The sequence below is a fragment of the Miniopterus schreibersii genome (genome assembly GCF_964146895.1).
Source record: "Miniopterus schreibersii genome assembly, chromosome: 10".
NCBI lineage: Eukaryota > Metazoa > Chordata > Mammalia > Chiroptera > Miniopteridae > Miniopterus > Miniopterus schreibersii.
The window spans coordinates 13,834,983-13,851,304 of NC_138110.1; the positions used below are offsets into that span (position 1 = coordinate 13,834,983).

At 45.8% G+C, this 16,322-nt stretch overlaps 1 protein-coding gene across 1 annotated transcript in view; it reads left to right on the forward strand.

Moving 5' to 3' along the window:
• CCBE1 (collagen and calcium binding EGF domains 1) overlaps positions 1 to 16,322 on the forward strand; it is a 182,613-nt gene that overhangs the window by 144,574 nt on the left and 21,717 nt on the right. The window contains exons 3-5 of the mRNA XM_081148565.1: positions 6,386 to 6,438; positions 10,766 to 10,900; positions 13,337 to 13,489. Of these exons, the coding sequence (XP_081004691.1) occupies positions 6,386 to 6,438; positions 10,766 to 10,900; positions 13,337 to 13,489 (341 nt within the window). The remainder of the gene's footprint in view (positions 1 to 6,385; positions 6,439 to 10,765; positions 10,901 to 13,336; positions 13,490 to 16,322) is intronic.

Genomic DNA, 16,322 nt, shown 5'->3' on the forward strand with positions numbered 1-16,322 from the left:
ACTGAGCGGGTGCCGTGGGCGCTATTTCTCTCCCATTTTACAGATGAGGAAATGAAGCTAGAGGAACTTGAAGTCGCTTATTGAAGGTCCCATAGCTGAAAGCAGCAGAGCCTGGATTCAAACCCAGGAGGTATATCTCCAAGGCCCAGGGCCCCAACCACCAGCTGTTCTGGCTTTGGGGTAGATGCAATATGAATGTTTGTTGAATGAATAGATTATGATCCCTCACAACCTTGCAGGGGCAAATACCTTCTGGTTGTTACCTTAGCTCCACCTGAGAATAACCTCACACACTTTTCCCCTCCTGTCATTCACACAGCTAAAGCCCAAGTGATACCATGACCAAAGCATTAGTAGCTAGAGGAATGACTTCAACAGAGTTTGTGTAGTAAAATATACGCAACATAAAATTGACCATTTTAACCATTTTTAGGTATTTAGTTCAGTGACATTAAGTTCTTTCACCTTGCCATGCAATTACCATCTCCAGAACTTTTCCATCTTCCCAAATGAACACCCCGGACCCTCTAAACAAAAATCTCCCATTCCCCCTCTCCCGGCCTCTGGCAATGCCATTCTTTCTGTCTGTCAATTTGACTATTCTAGGTACCTCATATAAGTGGAATAATCCAACATTTGTCCTTTTGTGTCTTTTCATTTAGCATACTGGTTTTAAGGTTTATCTATACCATAGCCTGTGTCAGGATTTCATTCCTTTTTAAATCTGCATAATATTCCGTTGTATGTATATAGCACATTTAGTTCATCCAGTCATCTGGATGATGGACATTTGGGTTGTCTCCACCTTTTAGCTTTTGTGAAAGACGCTACTGTGAACCAGTATCTGTTTAAGCCTGCTTTCGATTCTTTTGGACATATACCCAGAAGGGGAATTGCTGCATCGTGTGGTAACTCTGCTTAATTCTTTTAGGAACCACCATACTATCTCCATCATTTGATCTTCCTCAGTGATTGCACATATTAAAACAAGTTATACCTAATAGATTCCTTACAATTCTCTTAATATTGTCATTGATTTGGCAGTAACAAGCTTACACATAGATGAATACATGGGTAGGTTTGTTTGGTTTTTATTTTACTGATTACTGTAGTAAACATATTCCATTTGCTGGGGGGCAGGGTTTGCACTTTCTGGTTTAAAGGCTGGAACCAAGCATGCCTAGATGGGAGGTGGGTCATTTTATTGGGTTCTGTTCTCAGGGCTTCTAGTGTAAAAGGAATCCTAGTAATTCACAGAAAGTCATGCAAAGCTCTAAAAGTTTTGGAAAGCAAGAAGATTAAAAGGAAGAGAGAAAAGACTCCTCACTCTAAGGAACTTTACAAAGAAATTCAAGACCACTTTTAGATCCTCGGGCCTTTGCTAATAGTCCCAAGGGATTCATGTTCTGTGACCTACCTGGCAAAAGTTTCTCGTGGACCCTCTTCTCAGGCATGCCACAGCGTGGTTGGAATGGTGAACACAAATTAGGCTAATTGGGCTCTACAGATTTTTAGTCTCACCTGTCTTCTTTTGGGACTGACTAGTTGATGATGGAAGGAAGCCATCATGTTTGCCTTTAGATGCCAGCACCAGGAGGGCTTCATTGTTTTGGACTGAACTATTACACTGAAGGCGTTCTTTAAAAACATCTGGAACTCTGTGTGACAAGGTTCCACTCAGCTCCCTGGCTTAGAGTCCCAGTCTTGAGCTTCTCGGGTACAGTTTTCATAAATATATACCTCCTGCCTCTCACAGGAGTGGGAAAAGGGTATCATTAGGCTAACTGCTGGGGTTAGGGAGGGCTGGAAGTCCAGCTTCTCACCCAACTTTCAGCTCATCTTGCTCTCTCCTGGCCTCCACTGTCTTCTATGCCTGGTGTGTCCAGTTCTGAAGCCTTGCTCCATGGACTTAGGCTTGAAGTTATTCCACTCTGCAAAATCACTTCCCCCCCTTTCATCCACTGGCCACGTTCAGAGTTAGAGTCCTCCTGAATCCACGGGGTATGAGCTTGCGTTTTCATCTCATGTTCTCGTTATTTGGGGTTAACCTGTGGCAGAAGACAAAAATATGGCTTTTTCATCATCTTGAAATCAGAGGTTTCTCTCCCTCCCCTCCGGCAGAAGAGATGAGATCTGCCATTGAATAAGAAGTGGAAGAAAGAGATGAGTCTTAAGATGAAAGCCTCTGGGTAGAGTGGCTTTTGTTGTTTCCTTGCTGTGTTCATAAAGCTGCAGCTAGTATTCTGTTTGTAAATGGACCACAGCTTTTTAAATCACTCATTTATTGCTTGGGGCAGTGGGCACACACTGCAGTATGCAGATGATTATTTATTGAGTTGTACACTTGAAACCTGTACCCTAAAAAATTCAATAAAAAAGAAAGCAAACATAAATAAGTGATAAAGCTCCTTTAAAAAAAAAAAAGAAAGAAAGAAAAGAAAAGCCCTGGCCACTGTGGCTCAGTTGGTTGAGAGTCATCCTGTGCACCAAACGGTTTCAGGTTCGATTCCCCATCAGGGCACTTACTTAGGATCCCCGGTCAGGGTGAGTACAGGAGGCAACCAATCAATGTTTCTCTCTCTCTCTCTCTCTCAAATCAATAAACATATCCTTGGGCAAGGATAAAAAAAGAAAGCTACAGCTAGAACACTATTCTAACCCGAAAACAGGCCCTGTGCTAACCACCTTTATTATCTGAAATCAGTGTGATAATTCTGTAAAGCAAATATCATTATTCATGTTTTATCCATGAGGAATCTAAAGCTCAGCAAGTTTCGGAAATAAGCCCAGGGCCACATCCTGAGCTCTTCTAATGGCAGAGCCAGACTGAAGCCAGATTTGCTTGACCCTAAAGCCGTTGCTTCACCTACTGCACGTAGCTTGGCACCAAGAACTCTCAAAAGCACAGTTCTCTCCTTTTTCCAAAAAAATCTGATATATCTGGTGCATGTCTAGGCAGTTCTGGAAAGGAAATCTCAAGTAAATCTTAGGAAAATTTACTGTTGCCTTGGAGCAAGTGGTGAAATATTTCTTGCCTACTAACTCGCTTGACCTTTCCAAGTCCCTTCGAGTCCTCTAATCCTGCAGGCAGTTATTTTTTACAAATTCTTTTCTAGAATCCGATAACTTACAGCAGACAGTCGGATGCCGGTATCTCTGTTATCTCCATTGCCTTGATTTTGTTTTTCCTTCCAAAAGCTCACACACACATTGGTTGATGGTCTATATTTCGGGCTGCACTGTTTTTATTTATGATTTTTTTTGTGTGTTACTACTCCGAGGCCCCCAGGGGGAACCTCCACAGACTTTCCTGATTACCAGATGTCGCCCTTTCTATGTAACAACCATCTAATCACCACTTCCTCGTGCCAAGAAATGAGAAAAGCATTTGCGTTTGGAAAACCAAGCTGCGCCACGTGAAGCATATTAAGGATGCCCCCCCCCCTTGCCCCTCCAATCCACAAGAGCTTTCCCCAGCTTAGTTTGTTTTGCTTAAAGATAAAAACCACACAGCCGTGCTTGTAGTTAGGCTAACGAGCGCTTGCACAACCAGGAGGAGATGTCACATGAGCAGTCTCAGCTTCATTAAACACAAATCATGTTCTAAGGGGTCTTTGAACCAGTATAATAGGTAGCTAGTGTTTGTTTTAATGCTTCGGAATATTTCATTGTTTATTTTAAATGGTGATTTATGATGAGTGTTTAACATGCAAAATAATGCTGTATCCCAGGAAGGAATTCTAGGGGAGACAGGAGGGTGCGGAGGTGTCTCAAACCTCCTCTCGAGCAGAGACATGGTATTAGTTATGCAGTTAAAGAGCAGCTGAGGGGAAGGTCACTGTTAGCTGAGCAGGTATTTCAATGAATCGTGTCCATCCTGAAGCTCAGATTTGTGTCTGCCGGAGCCCCATGGCCTTTTGAAAATATATCAAATCACTGCATTCTCATTTAATTTCAGAAAAAGGCAAAGGACAGGTTACTTTGGACTCCACTGTGTGGACAATCCCAAGCCTTTGAAATGCTCAAAAAGGTCAGAACACCCAAGTTTAATGTCTTAGATGTGGGAAGAGAGATTGTAAGGATTGCATCCATTTGCATGAACTTGAAAATGCCATCGAACATCTCCGAGGCGACACCTTGGATGCACCATTTATGTAGAAAGAGCCAAATAGAACCATATGTTGAAATGTGATGTTATCCTTGAGACGTATCAAAAACACATGTTTCTCCCCTCCACCCAACTTTCTCATGAATCACTCGAGTTTCAGACCATGCAGTGCACTGCCTTTCCTCGTATAGTTTTCCGTCGGACAGCCTCGTGTAATACGGTAAGCAATAACCGTAAAATTGTAACGAATGCTCAATTAAGCCAGTTTTCTTCTTGGCTGTTAGGAGCTTGGTCTTTCTTAAACCACGGAAAACTAGGCAGAGTTTAAGTTTCATGAAATATAAAGGTAGATCCTCTACCTCTGTTAGAAGTAGTAATTATCATAAACTTATACCCCATGGGCTTCTTTTGTCACTTAAAATTATAATTTAGCTGGAGATGGTGGGAAATTATATCTAATGGGAGAACTCTGGACATTATCACACACTTTTCATACCATTACATTTTATTTATATATGAAAAAATATATAAATACGTAAAATATGCTGAAGAAAGATTCAAAATAATCTATATTGATTGGACAAGTACAGGTAGGCAAATGTGTCCTTTGCAGGGCAGGGGGCCCTTAGCTATTTCACTCAAGTCGGTTTCGGGAGCGCCCCAGACGCCGCTGTGTTTTCTGTGGAAGCCCAGCCTTACGCTTTTGAAGGAAGATTATCCATCGCGGCTGGGGCTTCACCTGAGATGTGTTGCGGGAGGAAGGAGGCGGGGTAGCTGCACCCGATCGGGCCTCAGAAACGTCTCTGGCCAGAGGTGATGTTTACAAGTTGTATACATTTTTCATAAATTTTATGTAAAGCTTATAAGTGATGGATTGAATAAAATTTTTATATGTTTTAAGCGATTTATGAAAAGATTGCTGGAGTTTCTCTTTCCCCTCGCAGGTGGTAATCCACCTAGCAGACCAATCCACAAGAATTGATTTGACCAATAGTATAGCTAGAGTATATTAATTTGCAAAAGTAGAAAATGATGCTGTTAAATTATTTTTTACTACAATGTCTTGGAAAAAAGACTCCTGAGTGTATCAAACTATTCTTTAGCGTGAGGCCTTGTCTAACCCAGTTGAAGGTTCTGACCATTTCACAAAGGTAGGCACTTCCCACCTTTGATTATCTCTAATGATAATAATAATAATAATTACCCTGTGCCCAGCCAGCATGGCTCAGTGGTTGAGCGTCAGCCTATGAACTAGGAGATCATAGTTTGATTCCCGGTCAGGACCCAGGCCTGGGTTGTGGGCTTGATCCCCAGTAGGGGGAGTACAGGAGGCAACTGATCAATGACTCTCTCTCATTATTGATGTTTCTATCTCTCTCTCCCTCTCCATTCCTCTCTCTGAAATCAATAAAAAGATATTAAAATAATAATAAATAATAATTACCCTGTGTTGGCCCCTTGTTCAAAATTTCACCTCTCCTCCTAAGTCTGCCTGCCTTGATCTACTCTCCAGAACTCTCACGGAGTTGATTGACTCGGTTTTGTCCAGAGTGTATAGTTGTCATCTGCAGAGGCTGGTCTGTTAGGAGCACACATCTCCTACTAGAGCTGGAGCCTTCCCAGTGCAGATTTTCATTTGGAACTTACAGCACTATTTCTCTACCTCAGGCAGAGGTGTAAGACTTGGATGTTTATGTTAGTAATTGCCTGATTGCTGGTTTTCAACCTTAGCTAATTTAGTTCCCTTTCAGTACTTTACATGGTACAGGCATAAAAAAAGCACTCCAGTGGGAGTTAGAATGCTTGGGTTCCAGTCCCAGCCTTATAATTAGCAATCATTATGCTGGAATTACCCAGTGATGATTATACTTAGCTAATTGTTATTATAATTAGAAAGTCATGTGAATCTTTGGTGTATAGGATGAGGGGCCAGGTCTGCCTCAGAGGCTCTTTTCAGACTTATATCCTGCAAACCTGTAATTATCTAATACAAGTTTCTTGAAACCTCTGAGTTAATTTACTTCATAGGATTCAAAGGATTAATTTCCTATGTTATATGGTAAGAAGGACATTTTGCTATTAGATGTGGTCATGTGTTATTGATGGTATTTTTCCTTTTTATCTCAAATTTCCTTTAAAATAACTCACCCTGACTTTCTTTATGCCTCAGTTTTTCCTGGGCACAAGTTATTTCATTCAAACTCAATAATTGAAAAGAATTCTATTTTTATCTAAAATATCCCATCTAAAATGCATTTTTGTTTGTTTGTCTCTTAGGAAAAAGTGCTGCAAAGGGTACAAGTTTGTTCTTGGACAATGCATTCCAGAAGGTATGTAATATAAAAGATCATGTCTTCTCTCCTCACTCATGACTAATCATCCGATGTCTATAAAGTTCAGATGTACCTGGAATGTATGTGTGTTACTGTTAAACTTGAAGCCCCTTCACAGGACCATCAGCAAGCCCTGTGTGCAGCCCAGCCCTGAAGAGACAGAGGCCCAGCCCTCAAGGCCCCCACCCTCCAGCTGAGCAGACAGCGTCTGGACAGTGAAGAAGCAGAGAAACCTGGGTTTTCCTCCTGGTTCCATGTTACCTTAGTCCATTCCGACGGCCGTAACAAAAATACCACAGACGGGTGGCTTAAATAGCAAACATTTATGTCTCACAGTTCGAAAGTCTGGGGAGTCCGAGATCCAGGTGCTGGGAGAGTCAGTATCTGTGGGAGCTTCATGCTTCATACAGAGCCACCTTCTTGCTATGTCCTCATGTGGCAGAAAGGGCAAGGGAGCCGTCTGGGGTCATTGATAAGGTCATTAATGCCTTTCATGAAGGCTGCACCCTCATGACCCAATGGCCTCCCAAAGCCCCACCTGATACCATCACATGGGAAGAAGATTTCACCATACTGATTTCAGAGGGACCCACAACACTCCATAGCACACATGTTACTAGCTATGACCTTGGGCAAGTTACCTTCTAAACCTTAGTTTTTGCAGGACAGTATTAGTACTTGACTCATATGGTTGTTTTAAGAATATTACCACATGTAAAGTACATGGAACGGAGTCTGGCTCTTCCCAAGTCTTGGTAAATGGTAATTACTGTTGCTGTTGTTACTAATAATAACTGAAATATGTGCGATAGAGGCCAGCAGTGCAGCAGGCGTGCAGCAGGGGCACGTAGCACAGAGGACCAGGGTGGTCAGAGGTGGTCGCTAGAAGCAGGGAGACGCGAGCTAGGCTATCAAGGAAGGCTGCCCAGGACCTAGACGAGGAGGAGGAGGGAGGCTGCAAAGGGTTCCAGCGCTGACGCAGGAAAGACGAAGAACCGTTTGAAGAGCGTGAGGTTAGCCTGCCAGGGCTGGGGACGGGGGAGTGAGTGAAGTGAAATGGTTTTCTTCACTGTTGCCCAAGAAGCCAGGTGTTTGAGCCCAGCCAAGCTAATCCATGTTGTGTTATCTCATGGAGAGCAATTTTTTTATCTGTTAGAAATAAATGAATCCCTCATGTTCATTGCTGTCTTCGGTGAAAGGATGGCAGAGTTCACTAATTGATAGCCGTGACCTCTGAGAAAGCTGGGTGACGAAGGCTGGTTAGGAAGCCTCGCCACCTATGATGGTTTACGCGGCCTTGGGTCTCTGCAAGACTGACTTTCTCACTGCCAGCCAATTCTATTGGTTAGAGCTTGGTGGGGGAAAAAACCCACAAAAGTTAAAATAATTGCATTCTTTTATAAGCCAGCTTTTCTCAGTTACCAGCTGTGTCTTTTCTATTTCAATGTGGCAGCTACTGAAAGAAAATTAATTTTAGGCCAATCATTTTAAGGTCCCAGTTAAAGACCTTGCCCAAACTAATTAAAAACACATACCTGGATAATACATACTTAGAGTTCCTTTAAATATTAGGTATTGTGCTTTTAAACATCTAGGCCTAAAACTAGTCTCCCTCACCTGGAAGTGGGACCATAGCACCTAGATTAATGTAACCTGGAACTGAGTATTTCCAGGAAAAGTGGCCTCAGGGGCTGAAAGCTGCGCTGTCATAACTAACTCTCTGCCCTGTTGCTTTCTATAGAACAGTTCAAAGGTTAATTTGTTTTAATCTGTGAGAATAAGTCAGTATTTGTTGGTTTGTCTTTTACTAAAGATACCTTTAGTCGTAAAGGTTTCTGTTACCCCAAAATGCAAAGTATAAATGTAGGAGCTCGGAAAAGATGGTGTATTTGTTAGAATTCTTGATAGATTAATTTTTAAGGGGTTGGTTGACAAGAAATCTGCAGAGTATGCCAGCAGAATTGGAGACCCAGGAGAGAGAGAGAGTTTGAATCTAGAGACCACATGCTGACAGACTTCCCTCTTTAATAGGGGAGGTCCATCTTTTCTCTATTAGGCCTTTAACTGATTGGATGAGGCCCATCATCATTGTGCAAGGCAATCTGCTTTACTCAAAGTTTACTTATTTAAATGTTAATCTCATCTAAAAAAAATCTCTACTAAAACATCTAAAAGAATGATTAACCAATCTTGGCCTAGCCAAGTTGACCTATAAAATTAAAACATCATAGATAGTAAAATAGTAAAAAGAGACTAGAATTTATTTATTTATTTTTTAAAAAAAAAGCTAAATAGAAGCTGTAATTAAAAGAGTGTTATTGCCTCATATTTGTTGCTCTAAGTCAAGATTCAGCAACCTATGCTTGTGGGCCACATTTAGCCTACTGCCTGTTTTTGTAAATAAAGTTTTATTGGGACACAGTCATACCCATTGACTTGAGTGTTGTCTATGTCTGCTTTTGCCCTACAACAGCAGATTTGAGTAGTTGCAACAAAGGCCTGCAAAGCCAAAAATATTATCTGGCCAACCAGATATATTTTGCCACCCCCACCCCCATGTGTTATCTTAACTGGCCAGGTGACAGGGCGATGTGATTTGTTCTAGTTCAACAATTATTAATTGAGCATAAACTATAGGAAGAGAATACCGCTGTTACTGCAGAGGACACAGCCCCGGCCAGATACCCAAACAAGCGCAAGAACCAGGAATTTAAAAAGCAGAAGAGCAAGCCCTAGCCAGTTTGGCTCAGTGGTGAGAGCATCGGCCCTTGGACTGAAGAGCACTGGGTTCGATTTCGGCCAAGGGTGTGTACCTTGATTGCAGGCTCGATCCCCAGCCCCAGTCAGGGCGTGTATCGGAGGCAACCAGTTGATGTGCCTCCCTTATATCAATGTTTCTCTCTCCCCCTTCCACTCTCTCTGAAAAGCAATGAAAAAATATCCTCAGATGAAGATTAAAAAAAAAAAAATTTTTTTTAAGCAGAAGAGCAGATAAGACTTTCACTGTGTGTCAGGTACTGTGCTTGTTGCATCCTCCTGTATTATCTCATAAAAGCACCATGAAGTCGGTATTGTTCTTACCCTATTTTCTAGGTAAGGAAACTGAGGCTTAAAGAACCCAAGATCACAGAGAGAGTGGCAGAGTTGGGAGGGTTGGCTCCTGAACCTGCACCTTAATGTGGCATCATCCTAGAACAGGGCCTGGCACGGAGGAGGCACTCGATACCATGTGGGAGCCCTGAGCATGAGACATGCAGAGCCCAGAACGTTGATGCCTAGAGTTGGTGCTTAGTTGAGGAAAGCATGTTTGACCAGGAACACACACAGGCAAAGCCTGGAATCTCCATGGCAGGGAGAAGTATTTATCCAGGGTGGCTTTCCAGGTCATCATGAGGATGGCATGAACCTTGTCACACTGACCCTACCCGCAGCTGCCCCCTTCCCTGACCCTGACCCCAACCCTGGCCCTAACCCTAACAACCATCACCATAATAGGCGGCAGAGAGAAGCCAGGCTCATGCCTCGTCCAAGGACAGCTCATCTGTCAGCACCTGGGGAGACAGTGCAGTGATTGATGAGAGGCTGGATCTAGTCTAGTCTGCAAGTAAATGTTCAGCCTAAGCACCTGACTTAGAGCCAAGTCCCTTCAGAGACATGTTAACTCTCAGTTCGTAAGGGTAAGAGGAAGAGAGGCTCTAAGTCTTTACGAATAATAGACCACCCATTCCAGTTTGCACAGGCTTAGGGCTGGTATGAGATCTCTAGCCATTCGACCTTACGCAGCCCCTTCTCAGCATGCAGAATCAACCCCCTGGCTTGCACACCTACAACACACACACACACACACACACTAGCTCACACACATCTCCATTCCAAAGCCTCCCTCACACTCAGAGCTGGCCTGACTTCCAGCTCTGTTCCCACATTATGACGACAAGGCCCATCACCAGGGCTGGCCGGCCTTGAGTGTTCAGCCGGAAGGAACTCCCTGTCTAAAAAGCAGGCCCAGGCGATGCTACAGAGCAGAGCCTGGTCAACTAGAGCACCTTTGCTCTTGGGATGAGTGACAGAGACCAAAGGATGAGGTGACCCGGGAGGGAAATCACCAGTGATGTTTGCTTCTAACCACTGCGAAGCTGGGCACCTCGTTTCTCAGAGGCACCCCATGGCCTGAGAAAGTAATGCCCTTCCAGGCATAGCCGGTTACACCGCTGCCCTGGAGCCGAGCGCAGCCCAGAAAGCCTGGTCTAGACCAGAGCCAGGTGACCCCCCTCTGCCTCGGCAGTGACGGTGGCTGATGTGAGCTCACACTTTCCTCTTTCAGATTATGACGTGTGCGCCGAGGCCCCCTGCGAACAGCAGTGCACGGATAACTTCGGCCGCGTGCTGTGTACTTGTTACCCGGGATACCGCTACGACCGCGACAGACACCGGAGGCGGGAGAAGCCCTACTGCCTGGGTGTGTGGGCCGGGCACGGGTTGTCAGCCCGACACCGCGCCTCCCCCGGGCGGGTCTGTGCTGGGTTGGACGCTCTGCATCAGTAGGACCAGCTCCGGGAGCCGCTTCAATCTTTGACCCCTGCCCTTCCGTCTGACACTTGTCGGATGCCATGTGTTGGCGTAATCCTAGGGGATTGCTGCCCTTCATCCCAGCGATGGCCAAGGAATTCTTCAGGGAGTTGGTACCAGTCAGGTCCTCATGAGCAATGAGCTATAAGAGCAGAAGGGGAACATTAGCAAATGTAAACTAGAAGGATATAAAACAGAAAGTTAAGTGGGAAGAAATGTAAAAAGCGAAAAGAGAGAAAGCGTTCTCAGAAGAGGAGGGGGAGGAGAGGCTGGGGAAGGCGTGTCCCTGTGGCAGGCAGGGTGGAAGTGACTCAGGGAGCTGAAGCCAGCCACCTGGGCTGCAGCTGAGCAAAGCCAGTGCTGTCCATCGCCACGGGCATGTTCCCTCCCCCAGCCTTGCTTTCCTGAGGCAGGTTTATTGTCCCCTAGAGCCACGTGTTTCAGAGTGTGGTCAGTCATGGCTAACCTGTTTCAGAAATATCTGGGGTTCTCTTATTGAAAAAAAGAGAGCAAGCAAGCCCTGGCCAGTGTGGTTCAGTGGTTAGAACGTCAGCCCACCCACAGAAGGGTCCATTCCTGTTCAAAGGCATGTATCTGGGTTGCAGGTTCAATCCCTGGCCCTGGTCAGGGTGCATATGGGAGGCAGCCAATCTATGTGTGTCTCTCACATAAATGTTTCTCTCTCCCTCTCCCCCCCCCTCTTCCCTCCCTCCCTCCCACTCTCTCTAAAAATCAATGTGGGGAAAATGCTCCCGTGAAGATTAACAACCCCAAAAAAGACATCTGGCCTCCCCTCCAGACTCTGAGGGTGGGTCTGGAAATCTGCATTTATGCAAATGCCTCTAGTGACTCAAGTCAAGTTTGAGCATCAGCTTGTGGATGAACCCAGGAGACTGGTACATGGACCCAAGTGGGAAATAGAGGAGCTGCGATGAGCAGGGGCTCTAGAGAGAACCATTCCAAAGAAGTTCTAGATATTAGGTGTCCTGGCTCCTCCCCAGGGGCATCAGGGAAGGGGTCCATGCTGACAAGGAATGGGATTGAGGCCACCAAGTGAATGGAGTGGGGACCCATGGCCTCTCCTACAGAGAGCATGGGAGGCCACTCGGTATCCCTGAGGTCCCAGGCACAAGGGCTTGTATTTGTGGTGTGGTACCCTGTTCTTTCCACTTGGGGATCAGCGAAACCAGCTTTCTGCTACGAGTTCCAGCCATTTCTGTATGTCCTTTCAACCTTGTCCTCCCTCCTCTGGGCATAGAGGCAGTGTCACGCTTGGGTGTAGGCCAGGGGCATGTGGAGAGCGGTGGTCAGCCTGAGGAGTTGCAGGGGAGGATCCAGCTGTGTGGCATCGTGGTGTACAGCTGTACAGCCAGGGGAACGTCCAAGTGACCACACTCCCCTTGGCGCACACACGGCCTGCCAGAGGCAGGTCCTGGGCAGCCTGTCGGGGGAGTAATTGTGAGAATCCAGAAGCTAGGCTGGGCCCTCTCAGCCGCCACATGTGCGCAGTCTGGGGCTGTGTGTCCTGGTTCCCACTCATTGCCACCCGGGTCTTCAGCCAGCGAGCAGGGAACAGACTTGGGCTCCCTCTCTTCCTGCTGGTGGTAAACAGTTTTGTTTCTACCCTACTCAGTAGGGGAGCAAGTCTGTGATGGGCCCGGTTCACGTCGACTCTTACTGGTTCTTGTTTGATGGTCTCCGGGCTCATTTCCACAGCTCATGAGGAGTCCGCTTGGGTCATTGATGAGGCCAGAATTTCCTGGGGTAAACTCTCTCCATTAGACCCATTATGACTATTTTATCAGAAGTGACTTTTCCCAGGTACCATCACATCTTTTAACTGGGAAGGAGCCCTTCCTAAGTGACCTTGGGTCACCACATGCTATTTGGAACGATTAGCCAAACATAAAGGGAACATAAAACCCCCGGCACACTGGGCCCTTGCAGAAAATCCTTTCTGCAGTGCTCACTTTTCAAAGCATTTCACCATCGGGTAAACTCATTTTCTCTTCTAAGGAGCCCTACAAAGTGTTTAGGGAAGGCTCCTGTCATGTGTGACAGGTGAGAACGATGGAGGCCAGCAATGCCTGCACCGGCCACCTGACTCGGTAGTGGCAGAGCCGCAACCAAGAACCCCATCAGTGATCTGTGGTAACCATGGTGACACTGCCTGGAGTGCTCCTGTCACTCAGGGTTCTAGCTCCTCTGATAGAGGTCTGGAAAAGTGTGCTTTGCAGACATAAACAGAAGGGCCGGGTCTCATGTCACTTGTGTTGGAAGTGAATTCTTGGGAACTGAGTGTCATCTGCGTTTGGTTCAAACCCAGATATCGACGAGTGTGCCACCAGCAACGAGACCCTGTGTGCACACATCTGTATCAACACCTTGGGCAGCTACCGCTGTGAATGCCGGGAGGGCTACATCCAGGAGGACGATGGGAGGACATGCACCAAGGGAGACAAATACCCCAACGATACTGGTGAGCGGAGCAAGTAAAACTCCCCCCCTAATTGGGCGGGCGGGTGGGTGGGCGGATGGATGGACGGTTAGATAGGCGCTAGGAAGGGGCATTTATATGAATGGTGGGTGGGCCCTGGGTAAGAGGAGGGTAGGACATAAGGCCAAGCTCTTCTAGAGACCTGGTGAGAGCGATGCCCGTGAGTAGCAGGGCTGTGAGCTGGTGAGTGTGAGGAAACTGTCCACCAAGCAGAGGGGCTGTGCTCATGGGTAAATCAGGATGTAATCTATGCTTAGACCAAACCAGGATGAGCCAAGACGAGGCCAGAAACACTGTGTTCTCTCAAAGAGAATGGGCTGAATATAAATATGAAACATTTCCATGTAAGGAAACGGTCTGCATCAGTGCTGCTCAGAATATGTAGTCCAGGCCCCGCGCCTGCTGATGATCTATTTGTGATTTGGTTCAGGACTGAACGGAAACAGAAGTTGAGAATGTTTAGAAATTTTTATGCCAATTTGACAAAGAAATTTTGTTTAAATTCAAAGGTTTCTACTGGTATTGTGTGCCTTGTTTTTCTGGTAAATGGTTTTGATTGTATTTTGCAAATACAGTCACAATGAACTGGAAAATGTTTAAAAGCTGGCCTGCCTTGGCAGTGTTTGAGGAGCTGATTGAACTGAGATGTCTGATCCGTTCAAATATTGGGTTACTTCTTTATTTAAGTTTGGAGGGGAAGGGAAAGGAGGGAGGGGGGAGGGGAAGGAAGCAAGGAAGGGAGGGAAAGGAAGGAGGGGGGAGGGGAAGGAAGCAAGGAAGGGAGGGAAAGGAAGGAAGGGGGAAGGGAAAGGAAAGGGAAGGAAAAGGGAAAGGGAAGAAAAGGAAGGAAGGAGCCCTTGTGCTCCTGTATCCAGTACTTACAAGGCCAGGAAGCTGTCATCTTCCAGAGCTCAGGGCTCAGATCTTCTGTCGCCCTTGGGAAGGGAAGTGGCAGGGTCGCTGTCAGTAGGAAGGCTACCGGGACCATCTGTGGGTGGGGAGGGGGCGAATCCCAGGTACCAAGAAATGCCAGGAGATGAAAGGCCAGAACTGTCTGGCACTCAGGAGGAAGTTAGTGATTTGGGAGGTGTAGTCTGAGGTTGAAAAGGGGCGGAAGGCAGTTGCCATCAGCCCAGAACAGCAAACAGCTGGGAAGCAGCTGCCTCCTACAGGAAAAGCTACAAAGCAAAATTATGAGGAACAACAAGGTTGAGTCATGAGGAAGTCACCATATATTAGAAGTAGAGGCAAAATATCTATTTGGAGCCAGCTCAGAAGTGGGCAGTTTGGGATAATGTGAATGAATCAGAGGGCCCTGTGAAAACAATTTAAAGCCTGAAGCACATGGGGCCCATGTGCCCGGAGGTGGTAAAGGCAGGGGTCGATTAAGAAAAAATGTGTGCAGGTGGCTTTTTGGCTTTTTTTTTAATTTTTAATGTTTTTATTGATTTTTTTTTGGATTTTTTTTTTAAGGGAGAGAGGAAGGGAGAGGGATAGAGAGATAGAAAGAGATAGAGAGCTAGATTGATGAGAGAAACATCATCCATCGGTTGCCTCCTGCATGATCCCTACTGGGGATCGAGCCTAAAACCCAGGCATGTGCCCTGACCAGGAATCAAACCATGACCTTTTGGTTCCTGGGTTCATGTTCAACCACTGACCCACACCAGCCGGGCAGGCGGCTTTTTTTTTTTTCCCCCAATTCAAAATTAAAATTACTTCATTTTTGTTTCAAGGTGGAGGAGGGGCAGGATGTACAACTCACCTCTTAGATTATGCCCTATACTGAAAGGGGGAGTCTCATTGCAAAATCAGCCTTTTAGCCACTGATAGACACATTGATGTGTGGGCCGACTGAAGGATTAGCACCAAGAGAGCAGCCTTCTCATTTTTCATTCTGGAATTAGATTCCCAGCTGTGCTCTAAGCCCGGCAGCCTAAGGCTGAGGGCTGCTCAGCCTGACAGCTCCATTGTCTCTTTGCCTCACATTTCTATTCAGGCGAAATCCCATTTACATGAGCAACCTGATCTAGAGTACAACCATCAGAAACTGCGACAAATGCTTACTGCTGAGCGTCAGGGTAGCTTTGATAGCAGGGATCTCCAAATAATAATACCTAGTCCCACCCATGAGCAGTTCCCACCTGGTGGGACAAAGTGATCTGCCCAGAGACCTGGTCCTAACTAGCAGAGACTGGAGGAGCAGAGGTCGTTTGCAGGGACTAGTGTAAGATTTTATGTGCTGAGTTTACTGGTTCTTTGGTCTCGGGTGGCCTCCACCTCTTGCAATAATTCTTAGGTTCTGCAACCACATCCCTCTTCTGTCCCATGCATTGTGCTACTGTGTGGTTCCCTAGGGATGGCTCTGAGCAGTGTGACAGGGCAGCCTTGGTGGCACTCATTGCCTGCCTGGTGTTTTGGCTGTGTGGACCCAGAGAGGGGCCCAGCCACAGGGCAGGAACACAGGAAGGTCTCAGTGCATCTTTGAAATTAGCAGCCTGCGGTGCTGTCAGTCAGTCCTGAGACCACACTCCTGTTTTCTTCCCTGAGAAAAAGGGAATTATACTTCGTAAAAATTTCTCAAACACACGAAAAGTTTCAGTGCAAGAGATCAAGAATTTAATAAGAGATGACCAGTTTGACTTCTGTAGCTGAGAATTCAGTCAAAAACCTAAACAGTCATAAGGGATATATATTTGCAACTTTTTGGTAACTCCTCTAGTATTACTTTTATTTAAAGGCATATGTTATCGCAACCATTTACTACAGCATTTCCCCGTATTGCATTCTACAGAACTTTGGGGTCCTGTGGGTG